Source organism: Ctenopharyngodon idella, chromosome 14 (assembly GCF_019924925.1).
Source record: "Ctenopharyngodon idella isolate HZGC_01 chromosome 14, HZGC01, whole genome shotgun sequence".
Classification (NCBI taxonomy): Eukaryota; Metazoa; Chordata; class Actinopteri; order Cypriniformes; family Xenocyprididae; genus Ctenopharyngodon; species Ctenopharyngodon idella.
Window position 1 is genome coordinate 11829459 of NC_067233.1, and position 24266 is coordinate 11853724.

General features: G+C 39.4%; 1 protein-coding gene and 1 long non-coding RNA gene across 3 annotated transcripts in view; one reads left to right on the forward strand and one right to left on the reverse strand.

The window, feature by feature from the left end:
• The window catches only part of glra4a (glycine receptor, alpha 4a), a 41771-nt gene extending 23136 nt beyond the window's left edge, over positions 1-18635 (reverse strand). For both annotated transcript variants that reach the window (XM_051860912.1, XM_051860911.1), the window contains exon 1: positions 17930-18635. Coding sequence is in view for 1 of the 2 variants with exons in the window: in XM_051860911.1 (XP_051716871.1) it covers positions 17930-17997 (68 nt within the window). In the remaining variant the exon portion in view is untranslated. The remainder of the gene's footprint in view (positions 1-17929) is intronic.
• On the forward strand, positions 16380-17302 carry LOC127494761 (uncharacterized). The gene is made up of 2 exons (XR_007924966.1): positions 16380-16438; positions 16524-17302. It is a non-coding gene; the product is annotated as an uncharacterized LOC127494761 (long non-coding RNA).
• Positions 18636-24266: the final 5631 nt, after the last annotated feature.

The following is a 24266-nucleotide window of genomic DNA, read 5'->3' on the forward strand; positions in this document are numbered from 1 at the left end:
AAGAAAAAAAGTCAAACAGGTGTGGAACAACATAATTTTAATTTTTGGTTGAACAACCTTTTTCAGGATTCTGGGGCCATGATGACTTTCACCTATGTATTTTTAAACTAGTTTGTCATGGCAACAGAGAAACTTTAACAAACGTAACACTGCAGTAAACCTCTTGAAAATATGTTGGGTTTTGGATGCTGGTTTTAACTAGCTTCAGCCAATCAAGTACTAACCATTACGGAAAGCATATCACAGAGCATGATAATCACAGTACCACCCTAGTTTCAATTAGTTCCAGCATACACTTTGCACATGACTTGCAAACATATGCTGCTAATTGCTTTTCATTAGGGAGCCAGTGATCAGAAAACATTAATTTTCAAAGTGGACACTTTTTACCAAAGGCAGGGGAAATGATGGTCATTAGACAACCATGGACAGATTTCCAGGTTTTTAGGGCAATTAGCATAATAGGAGATGGAGTTTAACAGGCAGGTTAACACATTTAAACCGCAATTTCAAATGAGAGGGAACCCCCGGACCGCTATTTCAACTGATGGGAACCCCTGAGAAATATAAATTCATGTGTCCTGACGCCGGGACTGTTAACAGTTCTCAAAACCTGTCATCAAAACACATCTCTGCTCATTTCCTTGAAAGCTTGCAGTCAAGCATATTTTTCACTTTGGATCTTTACGTCTTTTAAGTGCCATATTTCTGGTGGGGGTTTAGGTATGACCGATTAATTTAAATGGACTGTGTATTTAAATTAGAATAGATTCTACTGCATTGTCAGTTTCTTGCTCATCCCCCACCCCAATTCACTCTAATTTCAAAAACTTCAAAAATTTCAGTCTTTCTATTTCATTTGTTATACCCATGAAAGATTCTTTTTTTTTTTCACGCTTTCCTTTTGATCAGCATCATTCAGGGAATAGGATTTGGTTTTCACCCTGCAATTTTCCGAGGTGCATTTTTCTTGGCTGATGTGATCTATGCCCCTTCTGTGGTAATGTTCCCGTGTCCATGGAGACACAGGTGGATATTGTGATGGTATGTGGACTCTGCCCACTGCCCTTAAGCACTGACTGGACAGATGCCTTAGTAGAAAAAAAAACAAAACGTTTGGAATCTGACATGACTCACGCATACAGGTCAAAGCTGCCCTTTTGTGAACATGGAAGTGAATAAAATAAACTACATTTGTCAGCAATACTCTGACCACAGAAATATCTTGCAAGCCTTCAATGTGATTTTTTTTTTTTCTAGCCTGACATTCAAGTATGAACTAGCAAAAACAATACAAAGTAGAAGAGACGGACCATACGGAAATCAGAGCGCTCAATATGGTGGCTGTAATGAAATTAGTGCCTTCAGTTAAAAGAGCAAATCATCATTTTAATAGCATTTGTTTGCTGTAGAACATATATATGCATTCACTGGACCTACCTAAAAATGTGTGACGGCATCATTGTATACACGCAACCTCATAATGCGATTATAATGAGATTTAGGCAAAATTGCGATTAAACTTACCTCATGTAAACTCGATCAAATTTATGCAATTAAGCTCATAATCGTAGTAACCATAATCATAGTAAAATATGTGATGTATGCCAATTTTAATCACAATAAATAGGCGTATAAACACTTTAATTGTGTCCACTCCATTCCAATGGTCAAAAACATCAAAATTGAAGACATTTGTAGGCACATCACCGAAAAAAAAAATCCAATACATTCATATAAATGTGTTTTGCATTTGATGTAAGAAGATTAAAACAGTGCCCAGTAACACGCCTACTGTACGTGAGTTCATCATTTGTGCAGTGCATTGGGGAACTATGTGAATAATGGCGGAAAAAATAACCACAATTCTTAGAGAATAATAAGAATTAAGAAAATTGAATGTAAACGGGACTAAAAAGGTTTGCTTGTGTCATGTAAACATCTTACTGTGATTAAGTCCTTGCTCTGATTATTGGAAATAATCACATTATTTGTACACATGCAAACATAGTCAACGTTATCAGATTCAGTGAATGAGCGCAATGTTTAAATGATTCAGGCATATATGCATATATATATATATAGAGAGAGAGAGAGAGAGAGAGAGAGAGAGAAATGAATGTGTACAGGGTGAATTCAGAGCATATTGCAAGCATTTTTACATGTAAAAGTTTTTTCATCGATCTGGTTTTAGAGTAGAGCTTGAAAGCTCTAAAATCATTAGTGTTGCTTCACAGCTCTTTCCCAAGCAGGCTTATTCCACGTTGTTTACAAATCCTGCATCATTATTAGTGTCTGTGGAAAACTCATTGTTTTAAACTAGATCTATGATGTGGTGCAAAAGCAACTCAGTGGAAATGTATATCTCATAGCTTATTGCAAGTATAAAACTCAGTTCATAACTTTATTAAAAGTCAAGCTCAGCTGAAACTCACCACAACCCACAGATTGCACATTTTAATTCATAATGCAATCTTTAACCTTGGGGGAGGCTGGGTCTGACATCTCAAAAGACCCATTAGATTATATCATGTTTCAATGCTAAATTTATTCTGTGTTGCTTAAAACCTTGAGAAATGTGTTTAATGCCGTGATGGTCTCATTTTTAATCTGATCTTCCACTTTGCCCGTAGCCACCGTTCCCCCCAGATTCACAATTTGTTTAAACTGCGGTTTAGCTGTAGCTTTCCCGAGCTATCAGCTTAATGCTCTGGTGTGGCATAATTAAGACACTGAAGCTATTTTTGTAAGTTTATACTGATTTGCAGGGATACATGATACTTTAAGCAGCTTTTTCCCAATCTAATAATTTCTGCCTGTCTGCTGTAGCCTTTATTTTTCTCTTTTTGATCAAAGAATGAATTAATTGAATAATAAGTGTGAAGTTGAAAGCACATTTCATCTTCTAGCAACTACGTTGACAAAAAATTAGACATAATTGGTGGTACAGTATGTAGAGAAAAAAAGTCATCAGTGTTGCTTGGTTACATAAATCCCTAAAGTATCAATTAATAGAATGGGCTTTGTTGTGCAAGTAATTTTTGTGAAAACCACAGATTTTTTTATTCACCAAGGCTGTTATTTACATTAATTGCAATCAAACAATATCATAGCTAATTGGTACTTCATCCCACAAAAATGTACAACAAATGAGCCCACCTGCCTTTCCAGCTTAATTTGTAGACAATCAAACAAACAAATATATGAATACTATTACCATTAGGATACAGCACCATTATAAAAGAAAAAGAAAGTTTTTCAATATCTACTGTTGTCCTCACAGCTTTCATCTTATTCCCTTACGGAGACAGACTTTGGTTCAGTGGGGATTGTCTGTTGTCAGTCTGTAAGACAGCACTCCAACTTCTCTGATTACTTGTCTGATGGTGCCAGCGCTCTGACATAGAGCTCTGATGGGTCTTTTTGTGACGTGATCGACTCTGTCAGAGCAATAAGCAGCGAAGCCTATCAGATTCACCCTCCCAAGAGGGTCCCACAGGCCCATCTTTCTCAGCAGGGACCATGGATGGCATTTCAGAATTGTAAGTCTGCCATTCAGTGTTTTAGACCTTTTCTTTTTTTTGAGTGTTCATTACACTTTTTTGTGGTAACTGATGTTTTAGTTAAAAATAAAACCCTACTGAAATGACCCGCATGTTAGCTCTGTTCCAAAACCTAATTAGCTGCCTTGCTGCCTACTGCAATTTATTAATACTTTTCAATATTGAGTGATTTAGGTATGCTCAAGTTTTTACTTTTTTTGTCATTTCATCTGTAATTTTGGATTTTTTTTCCAACCTTACACGAGAAAATCAAGTAAGTCTTTTTTTCTCAGTGAAAATACATACTGTATTTGAAAATGCCTTGGAAAGAAGTCTCTTATGCTCACCAAGGCTGCATTTATTCCATCAAAAATATAGTAAAAACAGTAATAGTGTGAAATAATGTCATGTCCTGTAATTCTGTGAAATTGATGATCCTTCAGAAATCATATGCTATTTTGGTGCTCAAGAAACATTCCTTATTATTATTTTTTTTTAGGATTCTTTTATGAAAATAAAAGTTCAAAAGAACAGAAATTTATATGAAATAGAAATCTTTAGTAACAATGTTAAAGTCTTTATTGTCAATATTGACCAATTTCATCGGCATCCTTGCTGAATAAAAGTATTAATTCTTTAAAAAATCCTGATCCAGAATCCAGAATCTGTCATAAATTGCAATGAAGATTTTTTCTGAAAATTTTTTTGAGACCTAAATGTAAACTCTCTGCTCCACTGTCTCCAAGGCAAAGACGTCACCACAGAGAAGAAAGATTAGGCTCCTGGCAGATGAGTGCTGCTGTGATTTTTCTCTGTATGCCCATTTAGGTTAATGAAATGAGAGCTCAGAGAAATTGGGCTGGAATTCAGGTGTGACAGAGAAATGAAGGCCAGGAAACAGAAGATCTTAATGAGTGAAGTTGAGCAGCAGCCTGTTTCTGCTTCGCTTCTATGGGACAGACCACACCATTTCCTGATCTTACCCCAAAACACATCTCACAGGTGTACATATGTACAGTAAATGTCTAATTAGGACCTGCAGCATGCTACCGCAGGATGATAAATGTGGTTCATTAAGTGAATGTTCTGTATGAATATGGATGGATGCGTCAGTTCTCATCAGGTTCTGGATTATTTCCACAGATTTAAACAAGTCTCTGTACACCATCCATCCACTCAAAGATCTGCTTCTTGTTGTCTCACACATTTATCTGCTACACTCTCTAGCTTGCTCAGGTAATGAGGCCCTCCTGTCTGGTCGCCTCAGGGGCTGTGATGTGTTTGCAGTTGTGCTGGGTACTTCACAACTCCTTTCTCTGTTTTCACTATCTCTCCCTCAGTTGGTCCTGACTCATTCTATCTTCACATGGCTTCCACAACACTCCACCTGTCTGAGAAGCCAGAACTGTGGGTCTGGTGCCAGTGTGGGCAGAAAGTGCGTGGAGAGGTCACTTGCTGCGTTTTAGAGCCTCCAGCTGTTCCTGCCCTCACCATCACTGTGTGCTTTTGCTTCACGTTAAATAAATTGAAGACCACAATGGCTTGAGTGTGCGGTTTTCAAAGCCTTCCTGGGATTATGGGAGAGGAACTCTTTGAGAATTTGTGGTACACTGTGGCCTGCATATGTTTCGAATAGATTTTTTTTCTTTTTGAACATATGCAGTTTTGTTTCTACATTACAACGCACAACCGTATCAGTAACTACTCCTCATTGTACTGTTACAGCTCAGGCACTTCTCGACTCGGGCTCAGCGGGAAAGTTTATTTCAGAGATTCTCCTCCAGCATCAAGAAATACCCATGTACAAAAGGCTTAAATATTCACTCCATCCTGGGAAAATTGCTGGGCAGAGGGTTGATAACTCACTGTACACCTGTCATCTCGCTTACAATCCACAACCTGCAGAGGGAGAAGATCTTGTTACTGGCGCTAGAGGGTTCAACTGCTGATATCATCCTGGGACTCCCCTGGCTACAGACACATTCTCCTTCAATTTCCTGATCTAATGGAGATATTCTCAAATGGAGTGAGTATTGCTTCCAGAATTGCCTTCAACTTCCTTTGTTCCAGGATGTTTTCAGTAAGCCACTAAAGTTCCTCCTCATCGGCCATGGGACTGCACAATTAAGATGGTACCTGGATTCACCATGCCCAAAGGAAAAATCTATCCTCTGTTGATCCCGGAGCAGAAGACCATGGATGAGTACATCAAAGAAGCCCTTAAACAAGGATTCATCCAACCATCTACCTCCCCTGCCTCTTCAAGCTTCTTCTTCATGGCCAAAAAGGTTGGAGGCTTGCGGCCGTGCATTGACTACAGAGCTCTCAACGACCAAACCATCAAGTACCGTAATCCTCTTTCCCTGGTCCCATCAGCCCTGGGGCAACTGAGAGGTGCCCGCATCTTTTACAAACTGGACCTCCACAGCACCTATAATCTCATCTGAATTAGGAAAGGTGATGAATACCGTACCGACTGGCTAACTAACCATCTGTGTCCCAGGCTTTCATGGATGAGGTGTTCCGAGACATGCTCCAGCAATTTGTTATCATCTACATTGATGACATTCTCATTTATTCTTGGAATCTGGATGAACACTGCTGACACATCTTTCAATGACTCAGGGAGTACCAGCTTTACCTGAAATTGGAAAAGTGTGAATTCCATCAGCCCTCGATCCAATTTCTCGATTACATCATTGATAGACTTCTGTCGTAAGTTCATCGCCAATTTCAGTCAAATCGCTGCACCATTAACCACAGTCTCTATCCTGGAATCCAGCAGCCACCAGCGCATTCCAACAGCTGAAGAATACCTTCTGTACCACTCCCATCCTTAAACATCGCTATCCTGACTTCCCCTTTGTCGCAGAAATGGATGCATCTACCATTGGAGTGAGAGCGGCTCTCTCTTAGAGGCAGAGTGAGTCAGCAGTACTTCATCCATGTGCCTTCTTTTCCAAGAAACTGACCCCGGCAGAGCAAAATTACAACATCGGGAATCGCACCCTCCTCGCCATCAGACTTGCACTACGTCAAGTCAAATAGGCCTTATTCTTCACCCGGTTCCAGTTCAAGGTTACCTATCATCTTGGACACAAGAACACCAAAGCTGACGCTTTCTCCCATCTTCATTCTCCAGACCAACCTCCACAATTTCCTGATCCTATTCTCCCTCCAGCCCTCCCTCCCTCCCTCCCTCCGCTTGTGCTATTCAGTGGGTGATGGATGAACAGATTGCTATAGCCTCCAGAGAGTAGCCAGCTCCACCAGGAGATCCTGTGGGCGCACGTTTGTACCATCAACTTTGTGCGTTACCCTCATGGATGTCTCCAGGATCAGGGCATCCAGGTTAGCAGCAAACCCTCTCGCTGCTCTGTGAACATACTGGGCCACCAATAATGCTGCACATGCACTATTTCCAGAACCCTCAGACACCTTCCAGAAGGCATGCTGCATTCCCAACAGACCCTTGTCTCATCTTGGCATCGACAAACGGAGAACAAAATTCAGGAAATCGGATGTTACCAGCGGTCATACTGCCACGACCACCAAAACAGCTGAAACCGTTTTCTACCATGGGCCAAATATGCACAGAACTCCCTTCGTTAGACCACCACCGGGCTTACTCCCTTCCAGTGCATACTCGATTACCAACTGCCCCTGTTTCCCTGGTCAGGTGAGCCATCAGACTTTCTAGCTGTGAACTACTGGTTCCAAGAGAGCGAGAGGGTGTGGGACTCAGCTCACATCCAGAAGAGCAGCAACACCCCCTTACCATCCATAGCAGAGTCCCCGAGTCATTGGACCATTCACCATTCAGCGACATATCAATGATGTCATGTATCGTTTAAACCTACCTAGAGGGCGTTCATGTACAATTTTTAACTATTATTTACTAGAAACTCATATTTACAAAAAATCCTATAGCACGTGAAGGCAGCATAAATGTAAATTATCTGGGTCTGTGTGCCTCTCAACATTGTTCGGCAGCAGCTGTAAGTTTAATTTCTTCAAGAACAGTGACATTACTAACTTGCTACTGACAAATGTAGCAACCCTGACTCCACATCCATTCATCCGCCAACACACCAACACGATTGGCTTCCCAATAAAATGTCACGACGAGACCGCCGGCAAATCAAAAAACCTGGGAGATCCCCTCTCCAGCAAGGACCACAAAGGGAATCAAAAACACCAACACAAATGCAAGTAACACCTCTTACCTGAACTGGTGCATTGATATAAAATTTAATAACCCTGCCTAGACGAGAAGAAGGGTTAAATAAATGATTGATGGTTCGTTCTGGTCAGGTTTTGTAAAATGCATCTATTGCTAGAAACTTGGGATTTTATCATTTCACGCTCTTAAAACTCATTCTTTCCTCACTTTCTTTGTTTCTTTCTGCAACTTTTATGAATGTGTGTGTGCGGGTGTTTATGTGTTCAAATGAATGCTGGACTCGTTTGCTCGATCTTATTGAATTAAAACTTCCCACAGTAGCTTGTTCCTGATAGTGTCAAAAAACAACGCTCCAAATGCTCGCATGTTCATCATTTTTTGAAGGCTGCTGTGGAAGTTTAAAACTTTGATGAATGCAGTGTTGTCTGGATATCCCATGCGTAAAAACAATTTGCATACTATGCACAGTATGGTTGCTGTGCACTGAGTTTTTTTTTTTAAATGTGGTACTAGTAGTACGTCTGAATGGGATTTTGAACCCAGTACTGTGGCAAATGATAAACATTCTGGATGAGCCGTTCCAACATGCAGTGTCAGGTGCTCATGCTAGCGTAGTGAGCTCAGGATTTTCCTCTCACCTTTATGGAGTGAGACCCATGGGGCTTTAGATAGTCTGCTCAAGCACACTTGAAATAACCACTTTAATTGGAGCGCTCTCCAATGCCCCTTGCAGTGCTAGGCATCAGACTACGACTGAACACTGGTGGGGTGACAAATTGTTTTTTTTAGGCACTGTTGACCCACTGCAAACGAGGACATTTTGGAGCTGTTTCATATAGGAAAAACTGTGATTAATTTGTATAAACAGAAAGAGGTATAGTTGCTCTCTCCCTCTAAGCTTACTCACAGTGTGGGTGGTATGTTATTCATAAGCATCTTAGAAACACTTAGTGAAGTCCATACAGTACTTTGCTTAGGGGAGTAAAGGATTCCAAAGTCTAGACTAAGTTTGGCCTCACTCCCAGAAGCACATCTATAAGTCTAAGTGACTATGTGCAGGACAACACTGCTTCCAACTAAAAAACAGAAAACTATAGAGTGGAAGTTTTCTTTTTCTTTTCACTTCTTGTTCATTAACCTCGATGAGTTTTCTTCAAATTTCTGTGATCATTCCATTCCTTATAATGTGTTGTTTCCTGTGAAATCTAATAAACAGCGAGTGGGTAAAATCAGACAGTAGCTAATCTCCTATTGCTATAAGGCTGTTTTCACACTTGGTTTGATTGCTTGGTTCAAATTAGTTCACTTTTGGTTCTAAACCATGACGTATGCAGGACTTCTCCAATCATTTAGTCTAATTAAACCCCGTCCCTGCAAGCTCACATTCATCTGCCTGCACAATGTTCACATCTCAAAATCCAGTCAACAGCTGATGAATGGAACCAATTCTATACGTTCCAAACGTATTACACTAGGCACTCACACTAGAGCTTTTGGTGTAAAATCCTGACAAGGGTGGTTGTGAAACAGTCTTTCAGATGAAGCCACCATGCTGCATGATTTGAATTGTTTTGCACTGATTTAGCTCTGTGTACTTACATGCTGTGCTCTAGCAGAGAATGTAGTCTCTGATCTAGAAGGTACACTGACAACACAACAGTGACACAGGCAGAAATGTTCCATTGTCAGATGCAAATATTCTCTCTGACCTCCAGGAATTCTGCACTGGAGCCATTAGTCAGAGCAGCAAACAGTGTCTGATATAGACTGGCTTAGGCCAGTAAGATTGGTGGCCAGAAACCTTCTTCTTGGACATCAAGGTGAGGGTGAAAATAAAGAAGAAAGGGAAAACAGGGAAGCGATGTGGGAAAACCCGATGAGCTGATAGTGGAGTTCTTGAGTAATAGATGGGGCATGGTCTTGCAGCTGGTTGTGCAGACAGAGATAAAGAGCAAGTTGACATATTCATGTATGTTTAATTCATCCTATTGGCTTCAGCTGTTTAGCAAACAGAAGGGAGTGTATGCAGGTTATATACAACACATAACATATTTCTTAAAGGGATAGTTCACCTAAAAATGAAAATTGTCATCATTTACTCACCCTCCAAACCTGTTGTTCCAAATCTGTATGAATTTCTTTCTTCTGCTGAACACAAAAGAAGATATTTTGATGAATGTTGGTAACCAAACAGTTGATGGGCCTCATTGACTTCCATATTTTTTTTTGGAAGTCGTTGGGGCCCAACAATTGTTTGGTTATGCATATTCTTCAAAATATCTTCTTTTATGTAAATTAGTTTTTATTATTATTATTATTATTATTTTCCTAAATGTCTGTTTGGGACAAATGTATTTATTTTCTGTTTATTTATTATGCTCTCCCAGCTGTTTTAAAAGCTATAAATGTATACAGTTTATTAATTACAATATATGTTGGTCAAAATAATTATTTTACTTTTTTTGTTTTGTTTTGTGAATTGTTTTGTTTCATAATTTTACTGCTAAAATTCTGCTAAAAAGCATAACAGAATGTTTATTGACAAGTTACATTGTGTCAACTTACCCCACTATAAGGGGTCAGCATGTGTTAAGTAAACTGTATTTGCTTTTCCTGGGCAATTACAGGGGAAATGTCATTGCTTTTTTATAGTAGAAGTCAACTCTAAAAATAATCACTGGAGTCAGAAGTGTGACAACTAGCCCCGGTCATGATGCATAATGGCATGAGTTGGCAAGCTTATGATTTGCACTCTGCTCCCTAATTAAACTATTAAATCTAGAGAAATAAAAACAGTCTATTTTCCATAGGCATAAGGAAATAGACAAATTTGATTGTTTTCAGAATAAAGATATTGACCTATACTTGCACCAGGAGCATTGAATTGTTTATTAGACTGATGCCATACAGTCACAAGCACTGACATAATGTTCTCTACAATGGCTACATCTCTATTTGTCTTGTATATAGCAATAGTATTTTACGGTAAATACACTCAACTCAGACTCAGTGGCTCCATCCCTCATGACCTGTTGTACTTCAGTCCATCAGTCATGCTAATGTTATGAATGTATTTCAGATGCCTGTGGCATGACCTTAGGCAGTTCGCATCCTCCTTGGCCACTTCTGCTTTGCTCTTGAGAAACTGTGGCTGCTTCCCTTTCTCCATTAGGAAAAAATCAGCTGTCATGCAGGGTTAATGGATAAGGCCATAAGCTAAATAGATCAATAAACCACAATTGTCATGGCAACTGACCGGCGGAGCAAATCTCCAGTTGCTAGCATCGGCGCTCTCGTAACTACCATGACACCAGAAATATCAATAAACCAAACACTGGGTTGGCGCGGCCAAGTTTCTGAGCCGTCTGGAGGTCAGAGCGTTAGTCAGGCATTTACTGAAAAGCTGTGATTAGCACTATTGAATTTAATTTGTTCCTACAATAGTGGGCCGGAGTCAAGGGGTGCCCTCACAGAGGGTAATAATTTATTCAGCGTTCAGAGGAATTACATGGCTCCAGTGTGCTTGTGTTCTCATTTCATGCTGAAAAAAGTGCCGCCTCACTCCCTGACATTGTGTTATCTGACGAGCACAGTTGTAATCCCCACTTCAGCTTCCATCTCCCCTCACCCACCTCCCAAAACTGCTTCACCAGCCATGCGTGACATAGGCTAGTGAACAGGAAAGTGGAGCAAAAGATAAAGATAGAGGGACAGAGAGACTGATGTGTCCTGGTGGGTGTTGTTACTTGTGTTTACTATCCATCCTTAAAGTAAATGACCTTGTGTCATGTAGCACAGTCTGGGGAAGTGCTGTTTGCATGCTTCATTTTCCACATCTGCAGGTATTGCACTCATTTGTTCTCAATGGCATTGCAATTTTATTATTTTTTTTATTAGAAACAGCACCTCCTGCCAAGACCTCTGTTTGCTTCCTATTATCTTTTTGAAAGATCTTCCCCCAGGATTAGATGAGTCAAAGCTGCCCAGCTGTTATGAGATCTTCAGCCAAACAACTTTGTTGTACCATCATTGGATGTGACAAATTGACCAGCATGCACAGCAGCAAAACAAATGCTCTGTTCCAAAACCTAGTGAGCTCACTACAGAGGCAATATTTTAAAGCAACATCCTTATTTTAAAATGTACAACATTTTCTTACAGGGGACCATGCCCCTGGATCCACCTAGAATAGGGGTGTCCAATCCAATCCTGCTCCCCGAGGGCCACTGTCCTGCAAAGTTTAGCTCCAAACCCAATTAAACACACATGAACCAACTAATCAAGGTTTTACTAGGCATACTAGAAACTTCCAGGCAGGTGTTTTGAGGCAAGTTGGAACTGAACTCTGCAGGACAGTGGCCCTCCATGACTGAATTTGGACATCCCTGCCCTGGAATGTCCAATGGTACACCCAGCATAGTCTCACAAAATCCTGTGGAAAACACTTTATTCCATTAAATAACAAAAACTTTAGTCATAAAAAAAGCTATAAAAATAGTTTGGTGCAATTAAAAATAGATCTTTTTTTTTTTTTATGCTATGTATTTTTATGAGAGTATTGTTAGTTTAGCAAGATGCAAACATGAAACTAGTCCCATACACAATGCTATTTGGGAGGTGCAAAGACTTGCTGCTTATGTAAGAGTGCTCCTTGTCGGTTACGTATATAGTTCCATGGTGATATTGATGCTGCCTTCCTATGAAATAAGTTGCCTTTCATTACATTCTGGAACAGAGCAATAATGTATATGTATATATATTTCTATGGAGTATAGATTTCTTTATCAATCTATCTGTCATTCTATCTAGTTGGACTCTAACCTGTTTTGCTGAATTTATGACTACATAATAATGTAGTTAATAATAACTACATGTAACTACATAATTAAAATCACTCCTTTATGTGGTTTTAATTGCGCTGAAAGTAATAGCTCACTGTAGCAACCTCCAGTAGGGCTTTTCCAACAGGGCTTCAATCTGTCAAACCATGAGCAGGAGGAGAATCCCACAGGCCCTTCATTTAAATAAGGCACTGTGGCCCAACCACATTAGTTACACTTCATGTTGTGCTTCTCTTGCAGCGGTGTTGTATGGTAGCTGGCAGTGGAAAGAAATTCATTTCACTACAGCCCACTGGCTATGCACTCAAGCTAAAAATCATTTTTGCCAGGTTAAGAGTCAAGTACCAAAAACATAAGAGAATTGTTTATGTTTGGGAATAAATGCACTGGCTTCTCACTCACAGCTGATCTCTCAACAAGATCTCTTGTCCTTTTAGACCTCTCTTAGTTTTCAGGTTCCCCACATGCAGTACTCCTTTCATTGTGTAAAAAGCGAAGGGCACGCACTTTTCTCACACCTCGATGATGAGTGAAATTGGCCAGGAACAATCATTCACACTACTGCACAGCAGTCTGTCACCTCTCGGCTGTATACTCATGCTCACATCACTGAACCACTTGTGCTGTTGTCCCCCAGTTTTGTTGCAAACCCTGGGTTAAATCTGCCCCACCATCTACCACTCTGCATACTGTTGTATGCTCTCTTTGTTTTCACAGTAGCTGCTGAGGTTGACAGACAAATATTTGTGGGAGAGGTGCAAGCACTGGTTTGTCGTGAGCAAAAAGGGTGAATAACAATGTTGTATTAGAGTTGCTTGTTGAATCCTGATTAGCAGACTTTAAAAACTCCACTAGAAAGTTGTTCAAATTAACTTAACATTAGTCATTAAAAAAGTTTGTTGTGGAATATGATTATTTATTAAAGATAAGAGTGCTGTCTTTAATATATTGAGCTTCAAGCAAAATACTTTTTTGTATGCAGTAGTATCCAATTAGAGATACATAGTACGTAAATAAATGAAATATTGGCTACATTCACACTGCAGGTAAATGTGGCCCAAATCTGATTTTTTTTTTGCCCACATGTGACTCATAGCCGTTTTCCCCATGACAGTGTGAACAGTGAATCTGATATTTTCAGTTCTGATTTGTGCCACTTCGGCTACGTTCACACTGGGAGCCTTAAAGGGAAGCTTTCGTAAGCGAAGCTTTACGAATCTTTTATTTTGAATCAGTTGTTCAGAGCGCCAAAGTCACGTGATTTCAGCAGTTTAGCAGTTTGATACGTGATCCGAATCACTGATTCGAAACAAAAGCTTCGTAAAGCTTCAAAGCAGTGTTTTGAAATTGGTCAACACTAGATGTTGTTGAAAAGTCGTTATTTTGTTTTTTTTTGGGCACACAAAAAGTATTCTCATTGCTTTATAATATCCTGTAGCTGTCGCAGATAAAGAGCATTTTCTCGCTGAATATTTTGGTCACTTGAAAGGTTTTTTTTTTTTGTTATAAATGTTGTGTAATAATAGTGACATCTACTGGAGTAAATGAGTAGCGTTAGACATACTGGTCGTGATTTTTTTTTTTTGCTGCGTGAGCAACGGAAAACATGAGGTGATGACACGAATTGAGAGGTGATTTGATCTGACACAAAGATTGAGAATTTTATAAGATGTCGTCTCATAATGTATCCTGAATCCTTATTGGAAAGCACACGGTATGTTTGCTTATATTTTGTTCATAATTTAAGGTACTGTGTGTATTGATATGTTAAATAAACTATGGGCTTAATCGAACGACGTCATCATGGCAAAATTCACTTCACAAATTTGATTGTAATTTTTATTTATTTTCATTTTTTTCACGGTGTTCATTTGATGGGTGAAAGAAGAAGAAGAAGACACTTAAGAAGAAGACATTAAAATTGAAGCAATCAAAGGCATCAGTTGAAGAGTGTTTTTTTCTGGTCACTGAGAAAAAATTCAAGAGCTGTTATAGAACCACTGTACTCACATGAACTGTTCAAATTTGTTTGGAGTACCTTTCTGGATCTTGAGAGGTTCGGTGACATTGCTGGCAATAGAGGCCTCACTGAGCCATCGGATTTCATGAAAAATATCTTAATTTGTGTTCCAAAGATCTTACGGGTGTAGAACAACATGAGGGTGAGTAATAAATGACATTATTTTCATTTTTGGGTGAACTAACCCTTTAATGCTCAATTCCAATTTTTGCTCAGATCTGATTGTATAGCTGTTCACATTGTTGTTTTAAATGTGGCCAATATCAGATTTCCAGTGTGAACAGATCATGGTTCTGAACTGACCTACATGTGCAAAAGAACGATACAAATCAGGTTGTACCAGGTTTTTACCACAAAATCCACTCAATTGCTTCTCAAAACTAGCCCAATCGCGTTCCATGGGGTTAAATATCGCGTTAGTGCGGTCGCTTCAACCTACGGAATTGCAAAACAACCAGCAGCAACAATGAAAAAGTAACCCAATTCTGCGGGAAAATCGCGGACTTGGCAACACACACAGTGCGCTGTCATATGGAAGTAAACACAGAGGGCATTAAAGTAAGCGATTGCGCTTTTATTTAGTGTGATCTGCCAGTGAAATTATGCACAGACAATATGAAAAATCAAGACAATGATGTGACAAAAGAGCAGAGTTTTGAAACTTTTATGATACAAGCCCTCATGTTTTGCTTGTATTATAGAGCTGTCCAGTTCTGATACATCACTGCCCTTCTACTGACTACTTCTCACAACTTGATAACGTTGGGTATGTTAAATCTTTGAATAGACTCCCATGAGCGCAGAATCATGACGAATGTTGATCTTGAGTGACGTAAAAATCGCATGAATTCCAATATGACTGTTCACACTGCGGTCGCATTACCTGTATCGGATTTAGTACCACATATGGAAGTGGCACAAATAAGAATTGAAAAGATCAGATTCCATGTGGTTTGTACTGTTCACACTCTCATAGGGAAAACAGATATGAGTCACATGTGGGCAAAAAAAATCTGATTTGGGCCACATTTACCTGCAATATGAACGTAGCCTTCGATTTGCGTTTCGAGGTTCGTTTACACTGCCGTTCAAAAGTTTGGAGTCTTTTTTTTAAAGAAATTAATACTTTTATTCAGCAAGTACACATAAAATTGTGTTTGTGTGTATGTGTGTGTGTGTGTGTGTGTGTGTGGAATATTGATTAGAGTTTAAAATAAAATATTTCAACTGTGGAGCTCTTGAAATGCAGTGTTGCCCTGGATGATTGTCATTATTCACAAATATTTCAGATTCAGACAGCCAATCAGAATCAAGTATTCCAGAGATTTGCGCAATGAATCTAACTAGTGTTTTGCTCAGTGGCCCCTGACCTCTGCATTTCTATTACTGCAGGGAATTGTGCTGGTGTGACTTTGGGGTCAGATTTGGCACACTCTCCATGCTGATTGGTGGGAATGGTGTACTCTTGCTTGAAATTTGTGTATAGCCCTGAGTTGAAAACTGAAATCTGTGTACTGCTTAATTATTAATAAGAGACAAAGTTTGAGCTGCACAAACCCCTTTGTTTTCCATATCAGCATCTTATATTCCCTTGCAAATCCCACTGTTTCTGTCTTGACATATGTCTTTGTTTCACACAGTGCCAGCTGCTCTTTCTCTTTTTCTCAAGGTAATGTTCTTTCTATGTTTTCCCTGAGGTTATGCTCAGTTCAAAACTTTTATTATAAAACTGAAAGATGTCTGTGAAAACAGATAGTGACTTTCTCATATTTATCTTCACTCAATCACCACACAGCTGACCTGTAAGACTACACAGACATGCCGAGGCTGTCCTGAGTCACTCTTCTTCACAGTAAGTTCTTGCCAATGTCTGCGGTCCTGTCGCTCCATGTGACCTGTCTACCTGCTAATCAGCCACCTGCTGGATTTCTACCCAGGTCTCTGCATGGCTCCTTTCACAGCCATTGTCGCCCCCTCACCTCAGAGTTGGACAGCTCAGCCCAAACACTGCTCATCTCTGCCTCCATGTTCTGTCCGCTCTGAATCGCCCACACAGTGTCTGCAGGTTGACACACTGAGCCAGTGAGTACGATCGCTAAGGGATGTCATCTCCCACCACGGGCCCTTCAGAGACACTGAAGCCTCTCTGTGCTCATGTGCGCATGTAACATGTGACATACCACAACATCTACAACATGTTCCTCTGCCAGTCACCCTGTCCCTGGCTGTCTCATGCCCTCTGTCTCATACCTTCACTAGTTGTACCTTTCGTTAAATCATCATGACTCCCAGCACTTTTCCTGTAATCTCATCTAGAACGACTTCACTCAATCTTCTCTTCATCCCCCACTCTGATTCTCGATGGAGTTCCCGCCAGTGTCTCTCTCGCTCTCTCAGAGCGGATGCTCGCCGCCAGAACCAGGCTTTGGGATTATGCAAATTTAGCTCCAGCCTGTTCACACCTGGATGCAATGGGGCATGAAACAGGGAGTGCACTCGCTGCAAAACTTTTCACTTTTTTCATTCAGAGAGGGGGGAGAAAATCTTATTTTGCTTATTTAAAAGTACTCAATGTTCCCTCTTTATATTGTTAAATGTTTTACTTTATTTAACAGAGCCATAATTAGATTTAAATAGCACTGAGGTTCTCTATATATTCTTTCATATATTCTTCAAAGTCTCGCTTTGTTTGAGTTAATAAAATATGGAGACACAACCCTTACTGTGTGCTAATGATTTTTATGCTGCTGGATATTGTTCAGGCACTCCAGGATATCAACAATATGATATATATTTTTTTTTTTCTGCTAAACAAAATGGATCAAACTTTTTCCCTTTAATTTTATAAGGAAAAGACAAAAGAAATGTAATATGTTATTTTACAAGGAGCTTATTTCAGCAGCTTTCAGCTCTTTAAAAAATGTTTAATGGAATTTCAAAATTTGCATAAATTGGCAGGAGAGGAGCACTGCATTTTTCTTACTCTGTCAGTTTGAGTTTAAATTAATCACATTTCCATAGTCTGTTATTTTTAAGTTTACATTCACCAGCCATAATTCTGAAATTATAAAAATAAACTTAACAAAAACCTTCTTATCTAGTTAAAGCTTCAGCTGAAGTGTCCAGATACAAGTCACTTTACAGAGCGATGCATATATATATATATTGCGAGTTTGAAACAAAATCTTCCCCAACTGTTTCTCTGAAGAAAAGAAAAAAGAAAAAAAAAAATGAAATACTCACAAAAGATTTCAGTGTGACATTTCTTAGAATTAACAGACCAAATAACACTACACCACACAAGCAACACATGCATGCTATTAAAAACCACTGTTTCTCTTACCTGATAAAGCCCCCTTGGAAAAAGAAAAAAGACAAGACGTATAAAATCCTTATGACCTGAGGGAGCATTCTCTTGCTCAGTCTCTCTCTCTCTTTCTCAGTCCGTTTGAAGAACTTACACTCTACAGAATTACCAAATCCAAAGAGAAGCAGGTAAAACTCGACAGGAATGCATTGTCTTGCAGAGTGATCCGAGCCTGTCTGTGAAGAAACTTCTTCTGCTTTCCTCCCTGCTCACTTCTGCTGGCTGGAAAATCCTCCACAGTGTCCCACCCCCCCTCAGATGTCAGTGAGAGTAGGTGAGAGCGCAAGCATGTCTGTGTGTCTGGGTTTGTGTTTTGAAGAGACTATGTGCTTTTCCCTTTCTTTCTCGTTCTTTTTTATGGCCAGCTGCTCGCTCCAGGAATTATAATGGAGAGGATTTAAAGGGCCAGCAGCGCATTTGAAGGCAGGGAGATGGCGTGCGGTGAGCCCACTGAGAAGAGGAGCAGAAAGAGGAGGATCTAGGAGATCAGAGAGGGGGATGGAGGTTTTTCTGGCTTTGTTTATGTTAGTTTTTTCTCTCTCTCTTTCTCTCGGTGTGGAGGGCCAACCATTTCAAGGCTTTGCTTCATTGCACAGATGTGTGTACTTGAAGGATTGAAGGAGACCCAACATATATTAATATATGAAATCTGGTTTATAATGGTAAATATCATGTAACTTGACATAATAATGGACATATATGAATATGTATGAAAGGATATATACACATATGACACCTGCTTCAAGGGTTCACTGAAGAATTTCTATATTTAAACAAGTTTATAGTGTGCCACTAGTATTACAAAAGATTTGCTTTATTAAATTAAAGAATAAGTTTGATTAAATTACATTTGAATTAAATATGACTATTTCAGATCAGTATAACTCAGCAAGGACCAGCATTACAATTCCATTCAGCAGGGTGTTGAAGAAAAAAAAAAACTAGTTTGAAAAGGCTGTTTTTGGCTTTGTAAACTCGAGATGAAAAGGCACCACATGAAAAATTTCATTCTGAATGAAAAATTACTTGTGGCTCCTGACCATCAAATTACCTCAGCTGGAGTCATTCATCTTCTCAGCGGATGACACCGCTGATACCACCGTCTCCTAAGGAGATAAAGGTCTCGCTCTTTTTAATCTTTTTCAGGGGAAAAACGTGAGATTAAACGTTCACCTCTACAATTATCTTTGTGCTCCTGGCGTACACCGCCTGGCTTATGAAAGATGCATTAGAGCCTGTTAAATTAATGAATCAGAAGTAAGAAGCTTGAAAACACAACCTCTCCATTCTTTTTGACAAAGAAATTTGTTTTCTCTGAAAGCATTTATCCCACATGATATCTGTCTATCTATAGTAATTCCATTGTCATAGAGACAAAAATGTATATATATATTTTTAGAATAAATAACATTGGCTGGTTAGGTGAAAATATTTGGACTGTATTTGTAACTCTCAGCTTGGGGATGTCAAGACTGCAGGTGCCAATACTGGCATAGCACCTTTATGCTGAGCTGACTCTCAGGTTTCCCTTGTGTATGGTGCTCACATAGCTGTAGGCTGACACAAAGAGCCCTATAGGAATGCTGACATATGGGGCCTGGAGATCCATTCGTCACTCTGCTGGGACCAAACACCATGAAGGGGCATACAAGTGGAAACCAAATATAGTTGAATATCAATTGCTGTGACATCTCTGCCCTATTGGCTGCTATTTTTTGGCCACAAATCAAGTCGTTAGGTCATTCGTTTACACCCGTTGTGTCTCTACTGTCCTTCACAGCTCCAGGAGTCCTGTTACCTTCTTGATTCAGTCTACTGTGGTACTTCAGATCTCAGTGACTCCACCAGCAGGTACCAACAAGCATTTATTCACAAATCTATTCTGATCCAAAAGGTTTAGACTTGTCTTGTGCATATTACAAAGTGATATGCTGATTAATGCATTAATGTATAACTTTTCTGAGAATATTTATAAAGCTCACTAGCTATGTTTCTATCCAAAGTTGCGAATTTAACTTATGTGCAAAATTGGAATGTCACATAAAACATTTGCGACTAAAGCACAGTTTCCATCAAGTAAGTCGAAGAGAACAAAATCGTCACCTCCTGATAAACTGGCCATTAATATTACTAAGAAAAATGGAAGTTAAAACAGTAGGAGAAGCCACTGTATATAATAATTTTTGTATAATAATATCACTCCTCAAAGCATGCAGACGAAACTCAATAAATGCGGTCATGTAACTTGCTTTCTGAGGCGGATGCCTGCTGTTTGGGAACGCAGTCGTGTAAGACAGTTCTGGGAGCTAATTATACCGAACCACTTTGATGGCAGACTTTGCTCATGCATTTCAGAACAACTAGAACATCATTTCAGATGCTGTGCAACGAGATCTGTCCACTGGTTGGTCCAGTTATGCCCGTACCATCACAGTGTCACATCTTTTTTGATGCATATCAAGGAATTTATTCAGTAAACGTGCTTCCATCATAGTTTATGCGCATGTTTTCTTGTCGGATAAAAAAAATGTATCTGACTCAGTTGAGTACATAATTTTTCATGCACATTTTTAGAATTTATGTGCATCTTGCCATTTCCATCCATTATTTTTTTTTATGCGATATCCCAAAATGTGCATAAAAATAGGTGGAACAGAGAAACTAAAACATGTTTTAGATGTTAGTTTTTATTTTTTAATACTACATTATTGTAAATGGATATTTTTGTAAACAAAGGTCTCAGGTAACGGACCGTATAAGGGAACAGGTTTTTGTGATTTTTTTTTTCTTCTTAAATTAAAATGTATTTACTTATTAACTTAATTTGTCTCAACTCCATCAGATGCACTAAAAAGCATGATATTTTAATTTGATCCATCCAATAACAGTGTAAAATCTTCAATTATGTAATAATGGTAAAAGAGCTAACTGATAAAATACATTCTCTACTTTTTTTTTTTTTTTTTACTGTTTTTACAGTATTATTAACGATCCAGTTCCTAAATTCCTTAATTCTGAGGGGATGGACTGGACCCCTCTTCAAGCAGCCAAGCCCTCTGCTCCAGCCGCCGCCGCCGCCGAGCCAGCCGCTCCAGCCGCCGCCGCCGAGCCAGCCGCTCCTGCCGCTGCCGCCTCAGCCCCCTTAATGATTTTTTTTGGGGGGGGGGCTAATACCCGGGGGTGGAGAGAATGTGGGCGGGGTTTCCAAGGCTCCTGACCCTCCGTGGCCGCCCTCGACTTCCTCATCAGCACTCCCTATATAATGGACTTACTTAATGTTATACTATGTGTGTTTGGTTGTGTTTTCTCCGTTATTCATTAAAGTGCCTGTTATTGTGGATTTCCTTGTACTGCCTCGTCTCTACACCAGCACCTGTAACAGAAGAACGGACCAAACCGCTGGAGATCCACTGACAAAGATGAGCCTATTCATCGTCTCCCAAGCTCCAGCTTCTCCCATGCCTCCCACACCTATGTCGGCTGCGGACCGCCTCATTGGACTCCTGCAGGACGGACGTTCGCTGGAGAGGTATGTGGAGGAGTTTGTCGAGTTAGCCTTTTTGACGAATTGGTCAGACGCATGGTTAAACACCCTTTTTCTGGACGGACTGGACGAGAGCACAATCCGTTTTGATGAACCTGACGATTATGTTTCCTTAAAAGATACTATTGATCTGATTTTGTATTTAAATGGTTCTGAGTTCGTTGTCGAAGAGGTTCCGGATATTCCATGCCTATCTCGTCCAGTTCCTCCAGAAACACGGGTGGCCTGGCCAGTTCGTTAGTCTCCATCTTCCTCCACATACCCCTCCAGTGAACTTTACACCTGTGTCCTGCCGGACTCACAACCCTCTGAGTCCGGGTGTTCTAAGAGGAGGAGGAGGAAGAAGGCCAAGCACTCTCCAGCCGCCGCGGAGCCCTCTCCAGTACCAGTGGCCGCCGAGCCAGCCGCTCCTGCCCCTCCGTGGCCGCCGAGCCAGCCGCTCCTGCCCCTCCGTGGCCGCCGAGCCAGCCGCTCCTGCCCCTCCGTGGCCGCCGAGCCAGCCGCTCCTGACCCTCCGTGGCCGCCCTCGGCCCCTGACCCGCCGTGGCTTTTATTGTGGATTTCCTTGTACTGCCTCGTCTCTACACCAGCACCTGTAACAATAATATCATGTTGTTCAGTTGATATTTTAATATTTTAACACAATAAATTGATTAAAAAAAAAATAAATAAAAAATCTCTTTCAAAATTAACAAACTTTAATCTGGCAGAGTTGACAAAGGTCCAACTGAGGTCACAACAGATTTAAGTACTAGCAAATATTTTTTTTTAAACAACTGATTGACAAGACAACAAATTAAGAACTTTGAAAATTTTAACTAATATTTAATTTAATTTTTCTCCTTTTTAGCAGTACATTATGTTATGGATATAAGGCATGCAAGTCAGGCCAAATATATATGTAAATAAAATCATGAAACAACATTAGAATAATCCCTCATTTGTAAAGAATATATTATATCACTATAAAGATCATAGTGAGCACTTGTCAACTCCAAAATTGGAATATTTTTCCATCTTAACCATGTGTTGTACAGTAGAGCAATTTAGTTTTTTTCCTCAGTTGTAGCCTACCAAGATTTATCCCACAACTATTGACAGAAATGGTCATGTATTTTAAAATTCTAACTGCTCTAAATTCTTAAAACTACAACATAAAAATTATCATAAAAGCTGTGACTAAATGTGCATTTAGATATTTAGACAGCTAATCAAATTCTTACATAGCTGAGCGATGTATTACATCTTCACTTTTTTGGCTCTCTATGCAGATATCCGTTTTTGTCACATTAAGAGAACCAGAAATTTGAATATGGTGCATATAACAATTCAGCTTGATTGTAATTTTCCATCTAGAGAGGGCTGAATTACAGTCTCAAGTATCTTTGACCCTCTTCCTGATCCACAATGATACACTAAATAGCCAGCAAGCTTGCTTCATTTCAAAAAAGGTTTGTGGTTTCCTTTTTCAATGGTATTTAGACAGTTTATAAAGCCTACAAAGGGCAGTAGAACCCTTGGTTTTTTTTTAGTATATCTTCTTTTGAACTACGTCAGAATGGCAATTGTTTTACATTGCATTTTAATTTTTTTGATTGCTAATTGCTTGCTGCTACATATCAAACCTTCAGATTAATAATCGGCCAAACCACAGATGACAAGAACGCCACAGTTAGTGATTTTGTTTGATGTCAAGAAGTGCTCTTATAGAGCCATATAATTAGTCTTAGATTCGGAGATCCAAATCGTAAATGGTATTTAAGAAAAGCGTTCATATGAATCTGAATGCGATTTTGGGTGTCAGAAGGTTTTGTGAGGCTGCATGAATCTCTCCACACTGTGAAGAGTATGTGCCTGCTCATATCTCAAGCCCTCATGCATAAAGATGCCACTCTCCTCTTTAAATCCAATCTCTGTGGCTTTTATCTGCTCTCACATGCATTTTCATACTTCTGTGGGACTTCTTTTTTGTGATTAGACATACACTTGCTCTATTTGAATTAGTTATTTCTACACTTGATTGAGGAACACTTTCATGAACATCAATGTTGACAGAAAACATGTAGTTCCTTCAGTACTTTATACAGTCAGTTATGGGCAAGCATCCAAACCAACTTAAAAAGGATGTTAGGTTGGGCTTTGAAATCAGCATGGGACTGAAATACTAAATAAATACCATTTAAAATTTGAGGGTTCAAATTATGATGTAAACATAGTTATTTTAAGTCAGATTGATTGAGCCATGTTTAAGATTAAAATATCCAATATATGCAATAATTCAATTTTAACGTGCTAAGTCTATCTACAATCGTGTGCAGTGTCAATAACTTGGTGTAAGATTTTTTTTTAGGTTTACTATTATACTATATTAAATATTACATTTAATATTTCAATGAAATATTAAAAATATTTAATATTTAAGGTTAATGTAAATATTTGAATTTTGATAGCATAAATTAATTTGTGAAAATGTCAAGAGTGTCCAAAGATAGTGGTTATTTAAAGTGTTGATAAATTCAATCACTGGATGGTGGGAATGAAAAAGAATGGGCAGGTAAAGCCTTGTCTGTTGATATGTAGCATACATGAAAAATAATAATCCTCCAGTCCATGCTCTGTATCAGCTCAGCTTATTGGAGGAAGATGGAGACTGACGAACTGGCCAGGCCACCTGTGTTTCTGGAGGAACTGGACGAGATGGGCACGGAATATCCGGAACCTCTTCGACAACGAACTCAGCTTATTTGCCTTTGTTGCATTATATAGAAA